Source organism: Epinephelus lanceolatus, chromosome 5 (genome assembly GCF_041903045.1).
Source record: "Epinephelus lanceolatus isolate andai-2023 chromosome 5, ASM4190304v1, whole genome shotgun sequence".
NCBI lineage: Eukaryota > Metazoa > Chordata > Actinopteri > Perciformes > Serranidae > Epinephelus > Epinephelus lanceolatus.
The window spans coordinates 17529463-17541831 of record NC_135738.1 but is presented as its reverse complement, the minus strand read 5'-3'; the positions used below and the strand labels follow the sequence as shown (position 1 = coordinate 17541831).

At 41.0% G+C, this 12369-nt stretch overlaps 1 protein-coding gene across 4 annotated transcripts in view; it reads left to right on the top strand.

Annotated features, from left to right (window-relative positions):
• LOC117262330 (cGMP-inhibited 3',5'-cyclic phosphodiesterase 3A-like) overlaps positions 1–12369 on the top strand; it is a 175648-nt gene that overhangs the window by 154628 nt on the left and 8651 nt on the right. For all 4 annotated transcript variants that reach the window (XM_078167793.1, XM_033635230.2, XM_033635229.2 and 1 more), the window contains 3 exons: positions 2121–2324; positions 4670–4831; positions 11298–11562. In XM_078167793.1, coding sequence (XP_078023919.1) covers positions 2121–2324; positions 4670–4831; positions 11298–11562 — 631 coding nt within the window. The remainder of the gene's footprint in view (positions 1–2120; positions 2325–4669; positions 4832–11297; positions 11563–12369) is intronic.

Here is a 12369-nt window from a genome sequence, read left to right as displayed (position 1 = left end):
TGAGTCTGTTATAATCTGACAAACAAATTAGTTCAGTACAACCAACATGATTTTCTTTGACCTCGAAAAACTTATATTTATCCAGAAGTTGTGTATTTTATTTAAGATATTTTCTTATTTGTTTTAATTCCTTTCTACTTAAAAATGTTAAAAATGTATTTGATTTCTTAAGATTTTTTCAACTAACTAAAAAAATGTGAATGGCAAACTTCTTCATTTTACGCATTATCTCCTAACCCCATGGATAATTTTTTACAGTGTAGAGAACAGCACCTGAGTGGGAAAGTCACTTGAAGTTAATTTAGCTGATTAACAGTTACACACTCAGACATTCTTTGTAATCAACGAGACGATCATTTGATTGGCAGTTTTCTTTCATTTTATCATTTTCACTGCCTAACTGCTCTCGCAGGGCTGAAGTGAATCATCAGTCTTTGACAGCATAATCAGACAGTCACTGTTTACAGTAGCTCCTTGATGCTCATCTGAAACTGACAGGTGTTGAGGCTGGATTTCTAAAGATCTGTTGAGATGTATTACCAAAGTCGTGACATCAAGAGATCGCCGCCATCTTTGTTTGGGGAGGGGGGGGGGGGTATTCTCTGGTTTGTACGCTGCAAAATCTTGACTTGAGCTCCTTTCTGGTTGCTAACATGGCAATTCATTATTTTGAAGCCCTCTCTGGTGATTCTGTGGCAAGATATGTGAGAAAACTTGCCCTGATTGGCCCTGAATCGTGCCTATACAAGACTCCTGCAGACCACTGGGACAACAACGCAAAGAAATAGCTGTATTTTGAATATGCAAACATATACAACAACTTGATCAAACATCTACTTAAGTAGATAATATCCTGGTTTTAATTGCTAGTTAACCAGTTCATAGTTGATTTGACCAGGGGGGACAGGGTCTGTTTTGAAGAAGAGGATATACTTTATTAATCCCTGAGTGGAAATACAATTTTTCCACTCTGTCGTCACACACACACAGGCCTGAAATACACACACATGCACAAACAGGACCTATACATGCAATAAATGGAAAGATGTCAGAGTGAGGGGGCTGCCCATGAACAGGCATCCCAAGCAGTTGGGGGTTCAGTGCCTTGCTAGTAGGCACCTTGGCAGTGCCCAGGAGGCGAACTGGCACCTCTCCAGCTACCAGCCCACACTCCATATTTGGTCTGGACAGGGTCTTTGACCAGCGACCCTCTGGTTCCCAACCCAAGTCCCCATAGACTGAGATACTGCTGCCCATCATTGTTCATGTGAGCCCTCATGATAGCCACAGCCATTTTTTCCTTTGCGATTCCTCACCCGGTATGATGTAAAACTGGACACCTGGAGTTTTGATCTTGTTGGTTGTACAACCAGTCACACGGCAGCTCTTCGGCATGTAGGTGTGTTGATGTTGTGAAGAAAACAATCTTAATGTGCCACTTTTCCGAGCAGCTCTCTGCATTGCTGCAAACTGTAACAGAAGTGATATGTCCCCCCGACAACAGACTGAAAATTGACTTTGAAAATGCAATTGTTTCTGTCCAGACATATCTTATCTTATCAGAGACATATCTACATTTTGGCAAAAAGGCTGTCATAATACTGAAATATGCTTATTTATCAGAGAGAAGTAAAAGAGTACAGTGGCTCTAATTTTCTTAAAAATACTCTAGGAGATCTGAAGAACATTTGAATCATCTACATCATCCTGTCTCTCTTTTTTAGCCCTGAAAGATTCAGAAGTGAAGTTAATTCATATATTTGAGTTATTGCGATCAACACTCTGTTAATATTTACAGTATAACTACTTCCATTAATGATGTTAAAACAGTTACAGTAATCATCTGAATCTATCTCTGTTATTTTCCTACATTTACCTCAATCAAAGTCTTCCCAGCTTCTGATTGGGTAAGTCAGCGACATGTGAGTCAGAAACAAGGAAGTGGTTGTGAAGCTGATGAAGTGTGAAGAAAGCTGAGAAAGTTATCCATCACCGTTGTGCCGTTTCTTCTCAATATGAGTGATCCAGCCCCCACATATTGAACCCTCACGTTACAGTGTATGTGCAGGATTGCTGGATTCATAAACAGGCATTTATGTAAAGTGTTTGTGTGTTTGCAGGCCGTGCTCTACAATGATCGATCTGTATTGGAAAACCACCACGCTGCCTCGGCCTGGAACCTCTTCATGTCGCGGCCAGAGTTCAACTTCCTCGTCAACCTGGACCACGGGGAGTTCAAGCGTTTCCGTTTCCTGGTCATTGAGGCCATATTGGCCACTGATCTGAAGAAGCACTTTGACTTCCTGGCTGAGTTCAATGCCAAGGTAGTTCTGAGAACATGATTGTTTGCCATTAAAGGGAAACTTTAAGGGTACTTTGTCAACCTGAATGTCATTTTCTCATGTTTTTGTTTCTCAGTTACTAATGAGAAGAACAGTTTTTTGAAACTAGTCCAGTACTAAGCAAGAACACGGCAGGTGGGAGCCACCAAACTGGCTGCAACGTAATCTCCGGGGCAATGTGGTGACGTTAGTGTACGTCCACTAAAAGTGCTTGTTTTTACTACTGACAAGTGTCTGACAAGGATATGAAATATTCTTCTTTACCTTTGCACTGTTTGTTATTGTGTTTAACCAAGTCTCTCTCAAGGAAAGGTCTCATTCTGAAGTCTCGCAAGTTGAGTTGTTGCAGGAAATCAATAAAAAAAACAACCAGACCAAAGAAAAAGATTTTATTTCTCTGTAGGTTAGTTTCCACAATGTTGCCAGACACTGACAATAACAACCTGAGCCTGTCAGTGGCAAAAATGAGCACTTTAAGTGGAATAATATTGATGGTACGTATTGCCCCAAAGGTTACATTGGTGCCCATTTCCTCGACTTGCTCAAAATTTCAAAAACTGTTGTTGCCATTAGTCTCTTTGGGTGATCAAATGCCTGCGTGAGAAAGCTGCTCTTGATTGGTCAGAATTTCCATGCGGGAAAAATCCAGCAAGTAAACAAAATGTTGAAGAAGAGTACACTTGCAAGATAAATGTGACACTTTCTAATGTCACAATGGAGGGACAACTACGCAGGTTGATTTTAGCGCTGGTCATCGTGGACTATATTGCTGTCATTGTTCATTTTAGTCAAACCATACAGTTTGAAAACGAGGCGCGGCTCCAACTAGAAAACAATGTTTTGATGCATTGGATGTGCTGAATGTGCATATTAAGGCAGTACTGGAGGAGGTGCACATTAATAATCCTCCAGGACTGTAACATGCTCATGTTTAACCCAAACAATGTGTCATGTGACTGTGGTTGGTTCAGATCCAGGTCGGAACACGTTCTCACCACAAATGAACCGCACCAGAGTTTGTTTGTAACCAGACCGAGACCACCTCTTCAAGAAGGTCTCGATCTGGTTGTTTTGGTGCACACCTGAGTGTGATTGCTGTGTTCACACCTTTAAAACTACTCGAATTGTTTATTGACCTTTGATTTAAATTATTTTGGGCCTTTGGGATTCAGGTTAATGCCAACACTAGGTTATAAATACCCATCCTCAGATATGTATAAAGTGAAAAGTTTATGTTTGAATAGTTATTTTATTTTGTTGTCTTTGGAAACTAGACTGAACAATGATAATGCAGTATTCTTCAGTTTCTTGAGTCACATGTATTCGGTGGAAGTGTTTGCCTCTTAGGTTCATACCTCAGCTCTTTTAATATTAAGAAAAACTTTATTGAAAGGGAAATGCCCAGTGGTTTCCGAAGAATAGGTCTGTTTGTGCAGAACATTGCAGCACCTGCAAGATGTTCAGCTCACGTCAACAACACAAAGCACCCTGCGGCTTTTCAAGAACTCATTTAAGTGCAGACAGAATGTTGGCTTCAGAATTGAGGGTCTTGGGTTTTTCCATTGTGAGTATTAGTACAGTGGTGGTGCTCGATGGCCAGGGCCTGTCAGCTAGCATTGAGCGCACTGGTTTGGCAGCAGAAGTAGCAGCACTGTCTCTCACTGTAGTGCACCCCGCTCTGCTCTTCCTGGAAGCAAATTAGCTTTCTGTGAAGTACCCATCAAGTTTCGCACTTGATCTCTTCAGCTTCCTGAGTTATTAGGTTAGAATGACAAGGCTCTGGGAAGTCAGTGTTGCTCCTTCTCAAGCTCTGAAGCTCATTAAGGACAACTAGAAATAACAAATTCATTCAGTGTTGAGATTAATGCAAGCTTTAACTCTGTGTGTTTAAGTGCTGTCACTTCTGTAGAAATAAGCTGATGTCAGAAATGCCACTGATTTAATTCAGAGCGCTGCATAATTATTCACATCTCACACAAGTGGTCACAACGTATTTAAAGCACAGTAATTAAAACCTCTACATTTTTAAATATAGCGCTTTGTATCTCAGGAAAAAGTCTTCTTATGTGCCTCATAATGGAGCTGGAGGCTACAGTTTATAGCCCTCATTGCTTTGTCTCATCCACATTGCTATTCAGTGTCGCTATATGTCTGCTCCCTGATTAATTATCCCCCCATACATTAATATGAATACACCATCTTTGAACAGATCAATGGCATCACATTTACATAATATGTACATATCACATGCTGTGTCTGTTGAAATATGTGTATACATATATATATATATGTTAAATGTCAACCGGTCATGTTTTTTCATCCCCCAGGTGGGCGATGATCCATCCACAGGAATCGATTGGTCCAACGAGAATGACAGATTGCTGGTGTGCCAGATGTGCATTAAACTGGCGGACATCAATGGGCCTCTGAAGTGTAAAGACCTGCATCTGCAGTGGACAGAGGGTATTGTCAACGAGTTCTATGAGCAGGTGTGTGAACCGTCTCTGATGGGAACTTGGACCTCGTTTGTAGTCGCCAAACTAAAGATCAATGTACTGTCATGTTTGCCTGCGGGGATGTAACACGACAACACAAACACCTGTGCAGTAGAACACACTGTCCAATGCTGCACTGCGATACTAAATGATATGTTGAGGTGTCAGTGTTATGGTGATACCAGAGGACATCATTTTATCATTTTAATTTTAGTTTATATATTTACGTAACATATATGTTACTGTCTTCCAGTGACAGCCACCCTCCTCATCATTGGAGCTATGGCAAGAAGAAATTAACATTTTTATACATGTTGAAAACAATGATATTCAAACAAGAGAATACAAAACAGAGGCCTACATCTCAACCCATTTTATTCTAAAACCTTCTAGGTTCAGTTAACAAGGACGAATTTCAACAGCTTTAAATTTAACACAATATGAAGGCCTGACAGCTACAGGATATCACATGAGCTAAAATTAAACATGTGGTTGTCAGAGAGAAAACACAGACAGTACCAGAAATAATGTGATGCTTGAAAAGAGTGGGTGGATGTTCATGGTTGTATTGCTGTAGATGTGAGGATCCTTATAGACATGATGCATTCACTATTGCTATTCACTAAACCTTGAAGGATAAAGGAATACTTGACAAACAAAATGAACATTTCATTTCATCATGCCATGTTACCTTGAATATATGAAGAAAACGTTTTCTCACACACAGAAAACAGCAAACATACTGATTTATGAACTGATTGGGGACCATGTTTATATAAGGAAAATAATGTGAGATAATGTGATGTGTCACACACTTATAATTCCTGTGACGGTTTTATGGATTATATAAAATGAAATTAGATTACATTATTAAGTTAGAGTTTGCCTCTTCATTAGGAAATTGGTGCACACAACACACTGATACAGTCAATAAAAAAATTAATTCCTAACTTTTTGTATAGGCCCAGTTGAATATTGCAGTAATCATGTTTGGTTATCACACACCTGGATTTGTATCAACGGCACACACCATTTGGTTTTCATGTAACACACCCAGGTGAACATGTGCTGTAGTTGAGTTAGAATGAAGCAGGATGTTTGCTGTCTTGTCGTATGTTGGTGTAAGCTAAAGAAGATAAAACAAGACAAATTGTAGCCCGCATATTACCCGCAAGCCAATAGGAATGGAGAACGGTACCAAACAAGGAAGTAGGGTTACAACAGCAAAACTTTATCAAAACATCCGTTTACAAACTCACACAATTCATGCAGAATAATCCAAGTCTTATTTATCCATTTATATGCTCAGTACTTAGCGCCAAAGACCTCCATTGTTGTCCAAAACAGTCAATGAGCCACACTGTGCGACATTATCATTCAGACAAATGAAGAGTTTGTTTCAAGTCGATCTCACACGGTCCTTCACATCCTTGAGCTAGTTAGAAAGTACTTACTATGCGAAATGTCCTCATTTTTCAGACCTAAAAGTCAATCTGGCAACACACACACACACACACACACACACACACACACACACACACACACAGAGCAGGTGGCAAATATATTTCAGCCACTTGAATTTCTCATGTTTTCTCTCAAAATAAAATAGAGTAGAGGAGCAGAGCAGAATGGCTCTCGGTATCCTGCTGAGTGTTTCAGACAACTTAATTCTATTCTGTCTCAAAACCCCAAAAAAAGCAAGTACAGAAACTGAAATACAGTCGTCTCCTCTTTATTTTTTCCTGCACGTAGACTTTGGACTTGAAGCTTGATTGATTTTGCCCCCATTAATTCATTTTTCATTCGGGCTCTCTGACATATTGAGATAGCAGTGTCAGTGCTCCCTCTGAGAGCTGTTATTGTGTGAGGAGCTGTCATAATTCCATGACAAGGTTTATGCATTAGTCCTATAATGTATTCTACTATTACGCTATAAATTTACACGCTATTTACAAAAGCCAGGGGAAACAGTAGAAATAATAAAGGTATATTGTAGTTGTTGCTGTATGAGTGGGATAATGATCCACATGTGTGGTTTATATGTTTGGTTTTGTTGTCATTGTAATGAACTAATGTGTAATCGTGGCCTCATTTTTAATACTCACTCATTAGCCACTTTATGAGGTACACCTGTACAGTCTATTACAATCCAGTACTGCAGCTCTGCCATAAATTCCCCCATTACAAAGTTTATAATGTTCAGTTTTTGTTGACATAGTCGGAAATGTATTCCAAATTCAATATTAAAGCTGCAAGAAGTGATGAGCGGGCCCTCGCACCTTTGCGCAACTCGGGGGTGCTGGTAGGACGCCGGCATCACTTTTGTGAAAGTCAGACAGTTGCTGTGAATCAATTGAGGACCACACCATGTCAATTTCAGGAACATCAAAAGATAATTGTCTGACAAGTCTTACCTCCTGGTGCCAGTAGGTGGCGCAATCACAGTGACACCTAATGTACATGCAGTTGGCTTCGGGCCTGGATCCATATAAAACGTGAAGTTTGGGGCAGATTGGACCATGCATGCTAGAGTTGAAAACCACTTCCTGTTTGGTGGCGAAACATGAAAATTTGACACCTTTCCATGGTCGACCAAAACTTTTAGAAACTTCTGATGTCCAAGGTCTTTAGATGGTACAGACAAAATTTTAAGTCAGTCGGATCAAATCTGTAGGAGTAGTTTGTTAAAGTACGGCCCCTGGAAATGGCTAAAAAATGCACAAAAGTAGCACAGTAAATGGAAAATGGCTGACTTCCTGTTGGGTGTAAGGCATTTTTTGTACGTCTTGGGATATTACATAAGCCTATCAAGTATGAGTATGTTAAGCCTCTCAAAAGTGCCCTCAGAGACTACAAATAAAGATCATTATTAAAGTAACTCAATTGTAGTACACCTACATTGTATTGAGAGGTGTTTCTAATTTTCTGTCCTCCATATTTATATACACGAGCAGGTAGAATATTCACACATCTGAACATAATTCAGTCCATTTCAATATCACCCCAAACTTTGACTAAAGTGCATAAACATGTAATTGCATTAACATCTCTGAATAAAAAGCATTAAAGGCATCATGAAAGTAGACTTTATGACAGACCAGTTGTATTGGATTGTATTAGATTGCACAGGTGGACCTTATAAAGTGGCCACAGTCCACAGCTCTGCTATAACAAACAGAATCTAGTAATGCCTTCCATCTAATGCCACCCTCAGTGACCTTTGTTACAATACTTCCCCTTGTCACCGCGTGGCTGCTAATCTCTGCTAATTGCCTCAGGGTCAAGCTCAGGCCCTTATGCACCCTGCTACTTCATCTAGGTGACACAGCCGGCTTATTACAAGCCACTCTGAGGTCTGTGTGGCGGACACACAGAGCGCTGGAGCCTCGCAGGAGAAAGGCTCTTCAGTTACAGCAGTTTTAGCGCTGCGTGATGTTATGACGCAAGCAGGGTGCCCAGGCAACTGTCATTCAGGTGGAGCAGCGTCCGCTCGTTACGCTGACAGCCTTGAGAGTCCAACAACCTTGAAAAAAGCAGCAATACAGAACATGTTCAGGCACGTATACAAATCATACAAACCATCATACACAGTGAGTTCGTCATGTAACACAAGAGAACGTGTCGACAGAGCCTCAAGGATAAGATTTGTCCGCCATGCTGAGAGGCTTTCCTAAACTGATTATCATGTGTGAACTGTGAACCAGGATCTGAGTGTCTGTATCACAATACTGAAAGAATCTCTGGGCTTACACTTAATACATAATGTTAATCCTACACCCTCTTTATTTATTTGGATAGCTCAATTAGAATATACCTGACCATTTATTCATATCAGTAGATAGTATATCTCAGACATAATCAGACATTCATTGGGAAAGCTAACATAGGATGTCGTCTTGGTGACATCTTGATCTCAGAGCTCCTTCTTCTCTTTGTTTATGTCCAACAAGATGCAGATCCTCCTCAGATCTTTTAAAGACTCTCGTTGTGCTTTACATTAGCAGTTTGCTGCTCGGCAGGGACAAAGACATGCTACTGTTAAGTGTATGGGATGACACTTGGGGTCAGTTACCCAGGCAACCTGAAAACCTTGCTGTTGCTCTTATTCATTGCCATCCATACAGACGTCATAGATGACACACATGCTGCTGCCCCTCAGCCTTCACATTATATTCTATATTCTTATACTTGGAAAATTGACCGATCATTTAGCTCTTTTAAAGCCATGTGCTGAAGTCACAGTCCTACAGGCCAGAAATAAAACCACAGTTAAATGATGAAAAAGTCCATGGAATCAAGTAACCGCTTATCCCTGTTGGGGGTCACAATGGGGCTGGAGCCTATCCCAGCTGACGTTGGGCGAGAGGCAGGTTACACCCTGGACAGGTCGCCAGACTATCACACATAGAGACCGACAATCATTCATGTTCACATTCACACCTACAGCCAATTTAGAGTCACCAATTAACCTGCATGTCTTTGGACTGTGGGAGGAAGCTGGAGTAGCCGGAGAAAACCCATGCTGCCACAGGGAGAACATGCAAACTCTGTACAGAAGGACTCCTCCACCCTGGAGTTCAAACCCCCCACCCCGGTTCGAACCAGGAACCCTCTTACTGTAAACTATGTAAATTACGTTCATGGATGCTTTTGACTAATTTCATGTCTCAGGGTTCCCACATATTTTTACCATGATTTTTCAAAACATGTCCACACTGTTTTACCCCATTTCCATGACAAATAGTTTAAAATTAATAGGCCGATATATTGATACAGCTAAACATTATTAAACATGCACTTGCCGGCATTTGCAGATCAGTAAACTGTTAGCACTTGCTAACTTTACTAGCTACATGTGCCAGTAAACCAGACCGGCACATACGGGTACTTTGCAAAACATCAAGGGTGAAAGACCTTAAAAATTTAAACATCCTGTAAATATAAATGCAATCTGACATGTGTTTGCATTATAATTTTGACGTGTTTGTATGTATTCTCGGTAAACAAACGTTTGTCTTACAGCAGTGGTTCCCAACTGGTCCAGCCACAGGGTCCAGATTTCAAGGTCCACACAGTTGAATACATTCGGCATCATACTTGGGTTTGGCCATGTAGTTGAGCTAGTTTGCTGTCTCTGTCAAGTAGCTGTCTGTTTGTGAGTCACTTGTGGTCCTGAGCGTTCATGATCCCTTAATAAATTAAACTTGATTGCCGTCATGTCCCTTCAGGCTTTCCACATCTAAACAGATCAATGACCCAACACACTGGCTGGATATTACTTATGTTCAGATCATGATACCTGGTGACTCAATCCAATTTGTGTATTTGATTGAATCCCCAGGTATCGTTAGGCTTAGTGTTGTCTGTAAACAACAAACCTGTAAATAGCCACCTGTTGGATCTGTAGGCTGAGATTTAGTTGGAGACGACAGTTTGATGCAGCTTTACTGCATGATTGTGCTGCAGCAGCCTCCCACTCAAACTAACATGAGCTATCTATCAGTAGTAACTGTCACCAGCAACCATTCACCACACTGACATTCAATATTCACATATTTTATGTGCCTCAAATGTCAGAGTGAAAGTCTTGGTTAACCCACAGCCTGTTTCTCTCCTTATGTGACAGCACAATTTTTTCCCCCAGAAGGGGACAAAGCCTTGGCAATGACGCAGTATCACTTTGGTCTGTGTGAATCATGTGATATTAGTGACGTATCAATGACCACGAAGAGCAGCGCTTGATTTTAAAATAGTTTTACAAGGAAGGTATTTTGTTTAATATGTTTTGGGATTGAAATGTATTTGCACATCCAACTGTCTCAGATGAAGGTGCATTGGAAAATATCACTTGAGGGTTTGAACTGAAAATCCTGCACGCTGCTCTTGCTCAGCATGGTGTAAGGAGCTTGACTTTTCTAGGTTTTTCCCATGTTTTTCCTGGATCCTTGTTCTTTTGTTTGAAGGATATGTGACATATGGTGCACAGGCTGTTGTCAGTTATTAAGAAACACACCCACAGCTGAGTAATTCCCTCACACCTGTGCACACCTGTGAAATGGGTGGAGCAGTTTCTATTTGAGCTCAGTGTTGGAAATAATGATGTGAAACACTCTTGACGCAGGTCCAGGAGGACTGAAACATTAGTGGTACGAATAAATTGTGAAGCTGTGCAAGAGTCCTGATGTCTGCGCCCGGTTTTAGGCTTCCCTCCTTTACTCCATCTGTCACACTATACTGTATGTTTTGAGTTCTGGCTCTGCCTCAAATAATTTTTCTCTCTCTAATGCAGTGGGCACCAGACTTCACATTCTTACACTATTAAGACTCATATTATTCTGATGTAAATAGTTAAAGAACTGTTAGACCTAACCCTGGAATTTAACCCACGTATTCACTGGTGAAATGTGAATCGCGCCATGTCATGACATTCATGCACTAATGTGGGTCATGCTTTATGTAGGGCGATGAGGAGTCCACCTTGGGCCTTCCCATCAGCCCCTTCATGGACCGAGCGGCACCGCAGTTGGCCAAACTCCAGGAATCATTCATCACGCACATCGTGGGACCGCTGTGCAATTCCTACGACTCAGCCAGCCTCATGCCTGGACGATGGGTGGAGCCCAACCCTGAGGCAGAGGAGCCAGAGATCACGGAGACTGAGGAGGAAGAAGAGGAAGAGGAGGATACTGCAGAGGAAGACACGTCCACCAGCTCTGAAGCATCACGTAAGTACTTTGATCTAAAACAAAACCATAAACCTGAAAAGCACAAACTGGTAGTGATGAGAAACATGTAGCCTAGAATATCTGCCTTTGTAAGAAATAGTTTTTAATGACATTTATTCTCTTTTTATGGATTTAATTATGCAAAATATCCTCCTGAGACCCTGTGTCCCCATATGAGGACATTACAGTTTGGGTTTACTGGACCTTATCCTTCATTCTGCTTAACTGGGGTCTGTTGTCCTTGTTTGGGGATGTTTTTTGTGACTAGTGGCAGTAAGACCACAATACAATAATCTATGTAAAATCAAGATGGCAGCCATCTCTGCCAAGTTAGTCAACTGACAAGCTGAAAGTTTTTGCTTTGTTTTTTTTTGGTGCTGTGCACGTGATTTTTGTAGATTCCTCTTGCATGGATGCTGCTTACGGTCCTGTTGCTGCCTTTTCATAAAGCCCCGACCTTACCTGTTCCTGGCTGGTGAACATGCCCATGAACGTTCTAAACTAATGCCTAAGACCAAAAAAAGAAAATAGAGGCAGAGGAGTCTTAAAATGTTGTCTTGTTGTGTTACTGGGAGCCAGAATAGAAGGAGTCATGGCTCAAAACTTAAATTTTAACGCATACCAGCCACCGTTGCCCGTCAACAAAAACGACGACAGCTATGGTTAAATGCAATAAGATGAAAGGACTGGACAGAGGCGATCGTCAGGTTAAGGAAAAAGTATTTCCTGTTGTATGGATGAATAACGTCATGTGTAGTAAGGGATATCATTTCCAACTAGTTGGGGAAATTGGAAATTGGGGAGTTA